Source organism: Delphinus delphis, chromosome 16 (genome assembly GCF_949987515.2).
Source record: "Delphinus delphis chromosome 16, mDelDel1.2, whole genome shotgun sequence".
Taxonomy (NCBI): domain Eukaryota; kingdom Metazoa; phylum Chordata; class Mammalia; order Artiodactyla; family Delphinidae; genus Delphinus; species Delphinus delphis.
Genome location: NC_082698.1, coordinates 76,768,232 through 76,783,804, shown reverse-complemented (window position 1 = coordinate 76,783,804; position 15,573 = coordinate 76,768,232). Strand labels below are relative to the sequence as shown.

The 15,573-nt window shown below is 34.9% G+C and overlaps 1 protein-coding gene across 1 annotated transcript in view; it reads left to right on the top strand.

Moving 5' to 3' along the window:
- RYR2 (ryanodine receptor 2) overlaps positions 1-15,573 on the top strand; it is a 714,060-nt gene that overhangs the window by 346,782 nt on the left and 351,705 nt on the right. The window contains exons 13-14 of the mRNA XM_060035003.1: positions 2,796-2,960; positions 7,754-7,875. Of these exons, the coding sequence (XP_059890986.1) occupies positions 2,796-2,960; positions 7,754-7,875 (287 nt within the window). The remainder of the gene's footprint in view (positions 1-2,795; positions 2,961-7,753; positions 7,876-15,573) is intronic.

Genomic DNA, 15,573 nt, shown 5'->3' with positions numbered 1-15,573 from the left:
TCCTCTGATACCTCAAGTATCAATAGGGCAGCAGCTTTTTTCTGCCTGAGCTCCAGGCAGATTGGGCGGGCCATGCCCCAAGGCAAAGGCTGCTTTTTACAGATCACTTGGGTACCCTGTCTTTGGAGAGAAGTCTGCTGTTCACTTTCTCTCTGCTTTTGGTCCCTCTTAAGTGCCTTCCAGTAGATTCTGAAAAATATTTTTTCCAAATTTTCTGTTATCTGTGGGAGGATTAGCCGAACTAAACCACGCCGTCATTTCCCAAAGCCAGAATAACTCAAAAGAAAAATAAATCTAGATGATTTATAAAATAAATCAAAGCGATGCTGAAACTAAAGGCCACTAATTTAGATATAGGGTAGCTAATATAGGGTTTTAGGAAGATTACTATTCGCCTAAGCTGGACACTTTATTTCTAGTAATACAGACTAATTATCTGTTAGAAGCTTCTACCTGCTGTCACGTTTTCTTGACTTGGTGGTTGGTCACAGCATCTAGATGATTTTCACCTGAATTTCTCCTAAGCCTGAGCTACAGAAAATGATAGGAAATAAAAGAGGGAAAGAGCATGACTGGCCTTTATTCGTGTTTCTTCAGCAAATAATCACACTTCTTTTGTTCTTCTCTAATGTCATTTTAGCAGCTCTTCCCTGAGTTGAGGATCAGAGTAGTTATGAAAACCTGGTCATCATGAAGTTTCACAATTAAAATTTCTAATCCAGAGAGAGATGTGAACTACTTCAGTAAAAAGCAAACACAGCATACCTTTGCACTTAGTAACTGAGGCTTCTCAGAGCACAGTCCACAAGCCTATAAATAGACTACGTACTCATTTCCTGGGATAAAAGACAAACAGAAAGAATGTTTCAGGCCCCTTGTTTTATTTTGAGGAGATAATTGCATTGTTCTATATTTTCCCTAGAATTTAATTTTCCTATTTATAGGGTTGGTATAAGTAGATTAGTAGTTTGTCTGGTTTGATAGAATGAAATTGGCATGGTTTGGTATCTGTTTTATTGCAGATTCTTAGAATAGTGTTTCAAGTTATTTGCTTAATGGTCAAATCAGCTTAACTCATAATTGCATTTACTTTCTTATATGACCTTGACCCTTTTTGCATTAAGAATTGCAACTCATTTCAATTTTAATTTTCAATTGTTGGCAGAGTGTCCGTAATTATTTTGGAGTTGCTAACTATTAGTATGGTGCAATAATACCATGAGAAATAAAAAAGCTGTTTTACTTGAATTGTTCCTTTTTGTGTAACAGACATAAAATTTATTCCAACCTAATCTTCAAAAACATTTGTGTAACTGGTACTAACTTCACACGACAGTCAAATAGCCAAAGAAATAGACAAAACTTAGTAAATTTAACAAGGAGAAGAATAAGAAACCACAAAAGGAGGTATTGTAACCAAAAGAACATTAGGTGTTTTTTTTTTTTGCTGTTATTTTAAGAACTCTACAGAAATTCAAGACGTAACGAGTTCTTAAAGATCAGAATGAAGCATGGAGGGAAAATTGAAGGAAGAAGCATTAAAATAAATAGGGATTTAGGGGCTTCCCTGGCGGCGCAATGGTTAAGAATCCGCGTGCCAATGCAGGGGACACGGATTCGAGCCCTGGTCTGCGAAGACCCCACAAGCCGCAGAGCAGCTAAGCCCGTGCACCACAACTACTGAGCCTGCACTCTAGAGTCTGTGAGCCACACTACTGAGCCCACGTGCCACAACTGTTGAGGCTCGTGCGCCTAGAGCCTGTGAGCCACAACTACTGAGCCCACGTGCCACAACTGCTGAGGCTCGTGCGCCTAGAGCCCGTGCTCTGCAACAAGAGAAGCCACCGCAATGAGAAGCCTGTGCACCGCAACGAAGAGTAGCCCCCGCTCGCCGCAACTAGAGAAAGCCCGCATGCAGCAACAAAGACCCAACACAGCCAAAAATAAATAAATAATTTTATAAAAAATAAATAGGGATTTAAAAGAAACATTTAGTTGGTATCAGAGGACTGATTGCTTCTTCATAGCATAGGGAGCTTAGCATGGCAGCCCTTTAGGAGTGAATACCTCTGTGGTCCGAGTTAGAAACTGCAAGTAGTTGAAACTGAATTATAGCCTTGATTAGTTTGCAAGAAATCATCATTATGTCTAACATCCTTATTAAGAAGGAAATCATCATCACCATTATCAATACCATTTTCATGGTCAAAATCATTAGAATTTACTGAAGTGTTTATTTTATCTCAGGCACTGTGCTGAGGACTTTGCATTCATTATCTCATGTTTTCCGATACTCTGGGGGAGAGTCTCTTGTTAGCTGTATTTACAGATGAGAAAACGGAGGCTTAAAACGTTTAATTAACTTATCCTAAGGTCAGAGATGGAATAAGTGTCAGAGATTGGACTCAAAATTGACTTTTCTGTCCCTCAATCCTATGCTCTTAGTCATCAATCACAAAAATAATAATCTGGAAAGAATATGAAGCCTAAATTACTGATTTTAAGATCTCTGGTTTGGAGTTTGCCATGAAGCAATATAAAATTTTGTGTTATGGCCAAAATAATTTTCTGCCAGTATGAATAATTCAGGAATATGTTATTTATCTCCGCAATCTCCTACTTCAGTTTCCAGTAGAGGTTGAACTGCTAGCATGGAACATTTGACCATTATTATTTCAGAGGATGGCAGAGAGTTGCATTTTTCAAAGAACATTATTTACAACCAGGCAAAGTTTTTTCGATATAAACTGTATTTTTAAAATCTTTTCTTACCTTTTTTTTTCTCTCTCTCTTAGGAAAAATTGGATGTAGGGGTGAGAAAAGAAGTTGATGGCATGGGAACCTCTGAAATAAAATACGGAGACTCAGTATGCTATATACAGCATATCAATACGGGCTTGTGGCTAACTTACCAGTCTGTGGATGTGAAATCTGTGAGAATGGGATCCATACAACGTAAGGTAAGAGTATTTCAAAACAGTATTTATGGCAGTCGTTATTAATGAACGAAAAACACAAATGCACGACAAAAAGAAGCAGCTAACCCTGTCTGCCACCTGCTAATGTTTGTAATTTACATGCTAGAGGTCCAGTCCCACCCTAATAAACTCTCTGGTTTTTGTAAGTGAACAGCGCTGGCTGTTATATCACTGATTTAAATACTAGGTGAAGAAATACGCTACTCTTTTCTGGATCCTAGCTTGGTCTGCCTAATTCACTGTGTCCTCTGTGATGCTGCTGGGATTGTGTGTACAGTATCTTTTTTACAATGCTCAATAATGCTCATGCGTAGAAATGTTTAGTGTTTGTGAGTTTCGTTTCTTTTATTCCCCAAACTCATTTGCAGACGTGCTCATACACTCATCTCTGAGTCCTTCACTGACATCCCATCGCTTACAAGACGACAGTTACGCCTTTTGGTAGTATGTGACGCCCTTCCTGACCTGCCTCCCATCTGTCTCTGCCCCATTCTCCTATTCTTTGTCCAGTCTCTGGGTGTCTTCAGGTTCCCCAGCACACCAGCCACTTACAGCACATTCCTTCCAATGCCTCAAAGAAACGTGGCTTTTCCACATCTGCGCCTTTGCACATACCATCTCCTCTGTTTGGAATGCCCTTTTAAATTTCTTTTTTTCCTCCACCCAGTTCCTATCTATCCCCCAGGGGTTAAGTTTAAAGATGATCTTAGATGTTCTTCCTATCTAAGTTCATCTAGTTACACCCTCCTTTGCGTTCTCATAATATTTGCATATTATTAAATTGTATATACACTCTCTGTGCTATTTTATGTCCTAGGCTACATCTCTCTCCCTCTAATTCGTGAGCTTCTTTATGGCAAGTACATAGCATTGATACTAGATTGTTCACATTTCATGTTTTTACACCGCCATGTAACAGTACACAGAATCAGATAATGGGATAACTGTTATTTCTGTAATAGACCTTGGAAGGGAAGTAGTGGGGAAGAAATGTTTATTTTCAGTAGATTTCCTAATCGTAACATATACACATTCCAGTATGGATTGTTCAAGGTTATTGCTATCTTTTTAGAGTGACCAGTGCTGACATTAGTGGAGTGGGAAGCTAATCCTGCTTTGATGGAGTTGGGCTTAAGTGCATCCCTGTACCACCTTCCTCAGAGCTTCAGATGGAGAGCCTGGGACAGCTCTCCCGCAGACCCGTATAATCGTTACAATATGATCGCTTGTCTTTGGGGTCTTTGATCTAGGCTCATAAATTTAAATGTGTTTGTATTCAGTATTTGTATAGCGTTCATTCTGTCCCACGACTGAGCCTCGCTGTTTTTAACTTTTTATCATGGAAATTCAAATATATGCAAAAAGGGTACAATGGACCCTGTGTATCCATGCATCGGTCACCTTCAACATTTTCAGTGCTCTCCACTCATTTCATTTATCCCTCACCCTGTTGTCATTATTATTACTCCACTCTCTTATTCCTTAACCATGGATTAAAGTCAGAGTGGGACTTACATTCTGCATCATAGGCTAACAAAGAGCTTGCTTTATAGAAGAATTTGACAGGGGTGTTGAGAAGCTAACCAGTCTTATTTCCATTAGTAAAGTAACATGTGAAACAGACTTTATAGGCCAGAGAAGAGATAATCTAACACAATCTCTACTGTAAATGTATTACTACTTCTAGAACCATCTGTTATATTAACTCTTTATCGAGAGACCTCAGTGTGGTCATGACAGGTGAGGACTTCTCAGTCTAGATCTCCTAATGTTTATACACTTCCCAGTTAGCTAGTATCTTCAAATCATTTTATTTTTCGAGAAAAGCATGTTGGTGGTATATTCGCCAAATCGTTACATATTTGAAACTGACTTTCTGTTGTTGTTTCATATGAGTAAAACCTTGGTTAGCTAAAAAAATGTCTGAATCACTTTTCATAGGTTTTATGTATCCCGCTTAGTGTGGGTATTCATGTTTTGCTGCAGAAATATAAGTTCATTGATTATGCAGTGATGTACGTACCATACTGGGTGTTCCACATGTACAGTTTATACATTGTATTACATTAAAAAAAAAACCCTGAAAACTCTGAATTATGAAATGCATCTGTCACCAAGAATTTTCTAAAATTTATTTTATTGAAGTATAGTTGATTTACAATTTTGTGTTTGTTTCTGGTGTACAGCAAAGTGATTCAGTTATACATATACATACATTTTTCTTTAAGGTTATTGAATATAGTTCCCTGTGCTCTACAGTAGGACCTTGTTGTTTATCCATTCTCTGTATAGTAGTTTGCATCTGCTAACCCTAAACTCCCAATCAATCCCTTCCCCACCCCCTCTCCCCCTTGGCAACCACAAGTCTGTTCTCTATGTCTGTGTCACCAAGGATTTTTAATCAGCACACGTAGGTCTTTTAAAACTGACAGGAGAATTGTGCAGCGTATCTTTGGCCTCCTTTTCTTACAGTTGTAATTTCTTTCTCAGGAGCACAGCTAGTTTGTCTCCTCCAGGTCAGCTGTCTTCCCCTTTGGCATTCCTGTCGTTCTTACACAGTCTCTGCATTTTGCTTCTCAAATGTGTCCCCCAAATCACTCACTTTGTTTTCTTTGATGTGGTTCTGTTCCTTAATGTCTTTCCATGTCTTTGAAATTTTAGTTTTCTTGTCTTTTTCGTTATCTCACCCAGGTCACTTTTTATCTCAGCTTGCTGTCTTTTCATCTATTCTGGTTGTTCATCCCAGTATGACTTCTTATTGCGAATTTTCACAGAAGTTATGCCTTCTTGCATCCTGTGGACAATTGAAATAGTTTATATATTTAAATAATATCCTGCTATTTCTATTTTATCTGACTTTTTAAAAAATTAGCAATGATTGCTAAATTTTATCCGTTGAAGAGAGAAAAAAATCATGTTTTAGTGTCTTTTACTTTGTTGATAAATAGGTTAATAGACATCATGATATTGAAGAATCCTTACATTCCTAGACTAAACCCAGTTTGACCTAGTTTATTATTCTTTTGAAATCTTATTAGATTCTATTTATGTTTCATTTAGAATTTATCTAGAATTATCATATATATTCACTTTATATATGAAATTTATATATTAATTTTTCTTTGTTTATGGGTACTGAAATTTGAATTTCATACAGTTTTCAGGTTTCATGAAATATTCTTTTCTTGGTCTTTTTTCAGCCATTAAAATTGTAGACCATTCATAGCTCACAGGCTATATAAAAATAGGCAGCGGTCGTAGTTCACTGACTAGTCTACCATGAAGAGTATCATTTCTTTGAAGGTTCATTAGAGCTCACTTGTAAAACTGTCTAATCCTATAATCTTTTAAAAATTGGATCTTAAATTTCCTTTCCAATCTCTGTTTAATAAATTGGTATCCTCAAATTTTCTACTTTGTTGGGTGGATTCCTTTTGATGATTTTTAACTTGCTGGGAAGCCATCCTTGTCCTCTGGAGTAGTCAGTTTTGTTCTTAAATTAAAAAAAATTTTGGCCATTAAGTTCCATATAGCATTGTCTTATTATCATTTTATAATTGTAATGTCTTCTTTTGTATCTTACATTCTTTTCTCTGTGTTTTTTTCTTTCTTTCCATTTTATCCTTAGCCTGGTTTGTGAGAGGTTTAACTATTTTATTTATCTTCTCAAAAAATAAACATTTCGTGTTTATTCATCCTTTTCTCGTATTTTATTTGATTTCTAGTTCATTAAATTGTCTTTTTATCTTCATTAATTCCCCTTTTCTATTCAATTTGTTTTTCTTTTTTAGAGTCTTAAAGTGAGTAATACGTTCCTTCACTTTAGTCATTGTTTTCTTTGTCAATGAAGGCATTTAAGGCTACAAAATTGACTTTGAATACAGACGTATCTGTCTCATTGATTTTGGTATTAGGAGTTCCTCTTTACATTGCTTTCTAGGTAGTTTATGATTTTAGTTCTAGTTGCTAATTTTAGTTCAGTATACCTGATTAAATGTCCTAGAAACATCTTGCTGTTCGTGTTGAGTGAAGGAAGTTAGGCACAAATGGTTCCATTTACATATAGTACACAAGTGACCTTTGCTGTTGAAAGTCATGAAGATGGGGAACATTGTGGTGGATGGGGCAGGAAGGGAGCTCCAGGGCAGGTTTTAAGGTGCCATATTATTCTTTCTTGATCTGGGTGTTAGTTACGTGGTTTGTTCACTTTGTGAAATTGATTCCGCTGTTCACTTAATATTTTGCACTTATCTCTTCATGTTGTTCTTTCTTAGAATGTTCAAAAAGATAAAGCTAACAAAAGAACTCATAAAATAAAAACACATTTTTTTTTAAAGAACTGAGGTGCCTTAGAAGCATTGCTCAGTACTTATTAATGAACCCAGCTATGTTCAGAACTACCGAATAACTGGTATCCCATGTAATGTTTTCCTTTGCTTTGTTCAGAGTTTGCTTAGACTGTGGATGAATCCTTGAACATAGATAGGTGAAAACATTCTAGTGATTGTTTTTCAAATCAATGTATTTATTGATTGGTTCTTTAAAACAACAACTGATTCATCTTTCAAACAATAGCTGAATAAATATATTGAATGACTAATTTGTACAGGGACCCGTGCATATTATTTTACCTGAACCTGACAGCTTACAGTTCCCTTCACCTGTCTTTTGACTCTGTTTACTGTCATGGCTCACCTTTTTGAGTTGCCTACTTCTTAACACCCATCTGGAAAGGAGATATTGGCAGTAATGGTGTTATTTCTGCTTTCGTGCAGGCTATTATGCATCATGAAGGTCACATGGATGACGGCCTAAACTTGTCCAGATCTCAGCATGAAGAATCACGGACAGCGCGTGTCATCCGGAGCACAGTCTTCCTTTTCAATAGATTTATTAGGTACATTGTCCTTTGTTGTGGTGGTGGTTTAATATTTTATTTTAATTTTCTTATCAGATCTACAAGTAAACAATTCTAAAATATACTGTGGTGGTAAATCTCATACAATTTGGCAGTTCTGCAGAGCCCGTTAGAAAATGCTAGTTAGATGATTTTATGTCTTTCTTTGAAATGAATTTTTTAAAAAAGACTGTGGTTTTAAAAATTAGATGTGTAACTTATAATTGATAGCTGTACGTCAGAATTATTCTATGACATATCCCTATGCTAGCCCTTTCACACTGGAGGTAGTACACCTACATACTTCGTGAGTTTTGAACTCAAAAAAATGATTCTTGCAATAAGTAACCTTTCCCACCCTAATAATGGAAACAATTGCATATCTACAAAACTAAATCAAACTTGTGTCCAATGTGTTCTCTGGGAACATATACCAATATATACTCTGGTTGGTGATGGGTATTTTGTATCTCTTTAAGCTTACCAATTTGATGGGAAAAAGTGATGTATATGTGTATATGTATTTATTTATAGTAGGTACATATTTACTTATAATTATTTTAAAAATTTGCACTTATGTGAGAGTTGTGAAAAATGGGTGTTGACCAATTTTCTTCATTTATTTTTTTCTTTGTGATTTACCCTATTATTTGATAATATTTCTATTAGGCTGTTATGAGCTTTTGTTATGTTAGCGATACTAATTTCCTATAATCATATATAAATTGCAAATATTTTCTCAACTTACTGGTTTGGAAAGATTTTAAAGTGTTTTTTCATCATGGTTTACTCTATAAATCAGCATATGAAAGACCTTTGCCACCCAAGATTATATAAATATTCACTTAATTATTCTCTGCTTCTTTTATAAACCATCCCACTGTGTGTGTGTGCATTTGTGTGCATGCTTTCATGAAATCAAAGAATGTGCACAGCATTCGGCTTCATCATATCCTTAGTATTCATCTCACCTCTCTGCCTCATCTAAACCCTAACCCTTTTTAGAGGGAGTAAGGCTTAGAGATGGGGTAAGCATCAGATTCTTATCATTTTTTATGGTACTTCTTGTAATAAATAAATTTTTGACTTTGAAATTATAACTCATTTTAGGATCAGTTCAACTTAGATTTTTTTCCATCTTGTTCTTTCCATGGTTCTTTCTGACTACAGCCTAATCAGTTCTATAAGGATTGAGGAAAATAATCATAAATCCTTAAAATAGTCTGTTTTCTATGTAATTATATACATCAGTACTGACTTCTTCAACTACAAAAAGACAAATTTTTATTACATTGTGACTTGTGTGGTATTTTCAGAGGCACTATGGAGATTCCATTTGGCAAGCAAGAGCTAAATTAATACTAGAGAAAAAACGGATTATTTGTTTTAAAATATATTTTGTCAGAAAGATACTATATCCGTGTTTAGACTTAATGTAGTGACGGTATGTCTTAAATGGCATTTTGTATGTTGATCGAGATAACGATAATTCATCATGGATGTGATTTGCTTTTGCACATTTGTTCTTTGCTCGAGACCAATCATATTTTTTTTTTAAAAAAGTAATGTCTGTGATTTGGAAGCTTAATTTTAGAATCTAACACTTGCTTAATTGATTAGATAGAGAACCAAACATGGGAAATTTGGATTCTGTGGTAAAAGTACTTCCTGAATTATATATTTGCTGCTTCATATTGAAATTCAGTTTTTGTTTGGGTTATTTGAATGCAATTCATTTATTATACTTATCTTGATAAAACAGGTTAGTTATATAACCTATATTTAGCTATAGTTAGCTCTCTGTATCCAAGGAGTTTGCATCTGTGGCTTCAACCAACCATGGATCAAAAATATTAGGAAAGAAATTCCAGAATGTTTCAAAAAGCAAAACTTGAATTTGAACCATGATGACAACTATTTACATAGCATTTACATTGTATTATGTAGGTTAGCGAGAGATGATATAAAGTATACAGGAGAGTATGTGTAGGTTATATGTAAATACTACATCATTTTATATAAGGGACTTGAGCATCCACAGATTTTGATATCTGAGAGAGGTCCTGGAGCCAACCCCCAGTAGATACTGAGGGAGGGATGATCATTTAAAAAGATTATCTGATTCCCATTCTGATCTTTAATCTTTTTTTCTGTTTGCCTTGGGTCTAAATTTACTCTTCTTTTTTTTGGTTTCAGAGGATGAAGGCTGACATCATTGATTTGAGACCTTTCTTATGTCACTTAGTGCTAAAATATCTGTCCTTAGTGGCATCTCTCACTCTTTGTTGTGCTGTGTTTCAGTTTCCCTTTTAATTGCTTCTTTGACCAATAGGTTGTTCAGTTTCCAAATATTTGGGGTTCTCCAAAGATCTTTCTGTTACTGATTTCTAATTTAATATCACTGTGGTCAGAGAATATACTTTGTAAAACTGAATGCTTTTAAATTTATTGAGACATGTTTTATGGCCCAGGAAGATCCAAAAAGCAAAACCTGAATTTGCTGCATTCTGGGAACTGTTTATATACATAACATTTCCATTGTATTTACCACTATTTACATAGTATTTACATTGTATTGTGTCCTATGAGTAATCTAGAGATGGTTTAAGGTGCACAGGAGGAGGTATGTAGGTTGCATGGAGAGACAGGCATGGCTACTCAGAGGCAGCCTGAACAAATTATAGCCCTTACTCTGTCGCTGAACCAGGAACAGTGTTACAACTCAGTCTAAGCACCGGTCCCTTTTCTGTTACCTTCATAGCCAAGGTCATACTAATCAACTCAATTACAAGTCCTCTCAGACATTTTCATAATGTTTTCTGTTAGTTGCTCTACCAGAATATGTTCTATCTTGGTAAATGTTCTGTGTGCACTGGAAAATAAATGTTCCATGTGCCCATTCTCCTTTCATTGGGTGGAGTGCTAAAGAATGTCAGTTTGATCTAGACGGGTGATAGTGTTGTTTAGATCTTCTGCTTCCTTACTGATTTTCAGTCCGTATGTTTTATTCATTATTGAGAGAAGGGTATTGGAATCTGACTATAATTGGATTTTTCTGTTTCTCCTTGGCAGTTCTGTTATTTTTTTCTTCATGTATTTTGAAGCTCTGTTATTAGAGTCATCAAAAAATTTAGGATATAATAAACTGACCCCTTTATTATGAAATCGCCTGTTTAAAATCCCTAGTGATATTCGCTATGACATCAACTTTGTATGATGTTAATACAGCATTTCTGCTCTCTTGTTTTCCTTGGTGTTAGCATTGTATATTAAAAAAAAACTTTTACTTTTGACTTACTATTGTCTTTAGAGTCAAAGTGCATTTCTTTTAGGCAGTATGTACTTGGGTTTTGATTTTTTATCCAATTTGGCGATCACCACCTTTTAATTGTGAAGTTTAGTCCATTTATATTCATATGATTATTGATATATAAGTTTGCCTGCCATCTTATTATTTGTTCAGTATTTGTCCCTTCTCATCTTTGTCCCTTTTCCTTCTTTTTCTACCTTCTTTTGGGTTGAGAATTTTCTGCAATTCCATCTTCTTTTTTTGTTGGCTTGTTAGTTATAATTCCTTTTTTGGTTATTTTAGTTGTTGCTTAAGATGTTTAGCATACAACTTTAACTTACCACAGCCTACTTTCAGGTCAGTCTTTGTGATTTTTTGTCATACGTTTTGCTTTTAGAGATGTTATAAACCCCACAGTACATTTTTATCATTTTTATTTAAGGTCAATTAGATTTCAAAGAGATTTAAATAATAACAAATGCACCTAATATTTTGTGCATATATTTACCATTTCAGGTGTTTTAATCTTTATTATTTTTTTGAGGATTTGCATTTCCTGTGGGTAGTTTATCTTTATTCCCAAAGTGCTTCTTTTAACATTTCTTATGGTGTAGGTCTCCTGGAGATGGAAACTTTGGCGACTGTATATCTGAAAATGTCCTATTTTACCTTCATTTTAAGTGATTTTTTTTCTGGGTTTAACATTCTAAGCTGACTTTTTTTTTTCTTTTGGTTCATTGATTTTTCTTCTTATTGATGATTATATTTTATTCTTCTTTACCTATCTGGTCATTTTTGTTTAGTTGTCAGACATTGTAAATTTGTTGGGTACTGGATATTTTTGTCTTCCTGTCAATATTTTTGAGTTTTTCTGGGAGGCGGTTAAGTTACTTGGTTAAGTTTGATTAACCAAGTCTTGATTAATTAAGTCTTGATTATTAAGTCTTAATTAAGTCTTGATTAACCAAGTCTTTGATTAATTAAGTCTTAATTGGTTAAGTTACTTGGTTAAGTTTGATTAACCAAGTCTTGATTAATTAAGTCTTGATTATTAAGTCTTAATTAAGTCTTGATTAACCAAGTCTTTGATTAATTAAGTCTTAATTGGTTAAGTTACTTGGTTAAGTTTGATTAACCAAGTCTTGATTAATTAAGTCTTGATTATTAAGTCTTAATTAAGTCTTGATTAACCAAGTCTTTGATTAATTAAGTCTTAATTGGTTAAGTTACTTGGTTAAATTTGATTAACCAAGTCTTAATTAAGTCTTAATTAATTAAGTCTTCTGGAATTTGCTTTTAGGATTTTTGGGGTGGGTGCAGATCCGTGTTAAATCTAGGGGTAATTATTCCCCACTCTTGAGGCAAGACCATCTGGTTACTCAACGTGATGCCCCATGAATTACAAGGCTTCCCAATCTGACTGATGGGAAGAGGCACCATTTCACATCCCGTGTGAGTATTGGTTACTATTTTCTCTAATTATTTCAGAAGGCTTTGTTCCCTGCCCTGGGTAGTTTTCTCACGTGTATGTGTTGATCAACCTTCTGCTGAATATTTGAGGGGGACCCTCTGTATTTCTCTAGAGTCCACTCCTGTGTAGCGGTCTCCTCTCTGGTACTGTGTCCTGCAAACTCTAGCAACCTTGGTCTCCCAGACTCTCAGCAATGTCTCCTCAACTCAGGGAGTCTTCTTTGCCTCGCCTGGGTTCCCATACCTGTGTCATAGCCTAGAAATTCTCCTAAAGCAAAGTGGAGCCATTGTAGGACTCACCTTGGTTGTTACCATATCTGTCCTTTATCTCTTGATGTCCAGTGTCTTGAAATGTGTTCTTCTCCAAATATTTTGTCTTGTGTTTTTTTTGGAGGGGGAGGAGGGTTGTTTCACTTTATCTTGGCTGAAAGCAACTCAGATGTAGTTGACACATGAAATTCGTATTTTGAGATGCGATTCCATGTTTCCCCTGGCAAATGTAGTCTAATCTTTGCTAGTTCTATATTGGTATTTTTTTTCTCCTTCAGATTTCTAATCACAAGCCCATCATCAAACTACCATCTTTTCCTGGTTATCCAGCATCTCCTTTTAAAAGTGTGTCTCTTTCCTGTGATCATGTAACAGATGCTATGGATGAAGATAATGAGTCTGTTTCTCTTTTTTACATTTAACTGACCTTAATTATGTATTAGTTTTTCAAAAATTAAATTTTAATTTAGCTTTATTTTTTTCTCTTTTCTTTCTAGAATACTCACCCGCTGGTTATATTATTTAATTCATCATTTTTATATATATTTCTATATATATGGATTTTACTTATGTGCTTGTTAATATTACTGAATTATTTGAATTCCTGAATTTATATAGCTTTAATATAGCTTAATGTAATTTAATATAGCTTCTTTAATATAGCTTAGAAACTTTGAAAAGTTTTACATAATTACAGAACATTGTAAAGGGTATGTTATTTTAAGTAACATAGTTTGATCCTTCTATCACATTCATAAAAGCACCAGAAGTATTTAAAACCTCAATATCTTTATAATATTTTAAAATATCCATATATTTTTCAAAGTAAAATTTTTTAGGTATTCATTTTATTAATGTAGATTTATATACTATTAAGAGACTCATTTAAAAAATGTAAACTCAGACCTTTCTTTTCTACTTCTTAGAGTGGAAGTTGAGATCGGTTTTGTTTTTGTTCATTTGTATTTTTCTTATGCAGTTTATTTTCTTTGACCCTTCTGGTCTCTCTCCCCAAGGTTAGGGTAGTGGTGGTGGTGGGGTGTGTGTGAGGGTGTGTGTGTGTTTGCATTTGTTTTCATGTATAGGGGAAAGGGTTCTATTTTTCTGCACTGTTAAAAAAAAAAAAAGGTCTAGCTTTTTTTCCTCCAGGTATATTAATAAATGTATTCTTTAAAAAAATTTTTTTTAGTTTTTGAATTTATTTTTTATACAGCAGGTTCTTATTAGTTATCCATTTTATACACATTAGTGAATAAATGTATTCTTGAAGTAAATGGGATAAGGGAGGAATGTATGTTTGTAATGTGATTTAATCTTCAGATTATAAAATGTAGAGCTGGAATTCATGGCTTTAAGTTTTGTTGTGACATAGCATGCTTCTACCACCTTTGATTTCCCCTAATTATTTTTTTTCATTTTTTTGTCCTTGATAAATTAAGATGAAAAATGTCTCTTTATTGGAGAGTCCTAAAACTTAGAATCATTAACATTTTTTTGAACTTTTTATTTTATATTGGAATATAGCCAATTAACAATGTTGTGATAGTTTCAGGTGCACAGCAAAGTGACCCAACCACACATATACATGTATCCATTCTCCCTCAATCTCCCCTCCCATCCAGGCTGCCACATAACATTGAGCAGAGTTCCCTGTGCTGTACAGTAGGTCCTTGCTGGTTTTCCGTTTTAAATATAGCAGTGTGTACATGTCAATCCCAAACTCCCTAACTATCCCTTCCCCTCTGGTAACCATAAGTTCGTTCTCTAAGTCTGTGAATCTGTTTCTGTTTTGTAAATAAGTTCATCTGTATCATTTCTTTTTTAGATTCCACATATAAGGGATATCATATATTTCTCTTTCTCTGTCTTATTTCACTCAGTATGACAATCTCTAGGTCTATCCATGTTGCTGGAAATGGCATTATTTCATTCTTTTTAATGGCTGAGTAATATTCCATTGCATATATGTACCACATCTTCTTTATCCATTCCTCTGTCGATGGACATTTAGGTTGCCTCCATGTCTTGGCTATTGTAAACTGTGCTGCAATGAACACTGGGGTGCATGTATCCTTTTGGACCATGTTTTTCTCTAGATATATGCCCAGGAGTGGGATTGCAGGGTCATATGGTAGTTCTACTTTTAGATTTTTAAGGAACCTCCATACTGTTCTCCATAGTGGCTGTACCAATTTACATTCCCACCAACAGTGTAAGAGGGTGCCCTTCTCTCCACACCCTTTCCAGCATTCATTGTGTGTGGATTTTTTCATGATAGCCATTTTGGCTGGTGTGAGGTGATATCTCATTGTAGTTTTGACTTGCATTTCTCTAATAATTAGCAATATTGAACATCTTTTCAGTATGCCTCTTGGCCATCTGTATGTCTTCTTTGGAGAAATATCTATTTCGGTCTTCTGCCCATTTTTTGATTGGGTTGTTTGTTTTGACGATATTAAGTCTCATGAGCTGTTGGTAAATTTTGGAGACTAATCCGTTGTCGGTCATATCATTTACAAATATTTTCTCCCAATCTGTGGGTTGTCTTTTCATTTTGTTTATGATTTCCTTAGCTGTGCAAAAGGTTTTGAGTTTAATTAGGTCCCATTTGTTTAGTTTTTAAAATTTCCATTATGCTGGGAGACGGATTGAAAAAGATATGGCTGCAA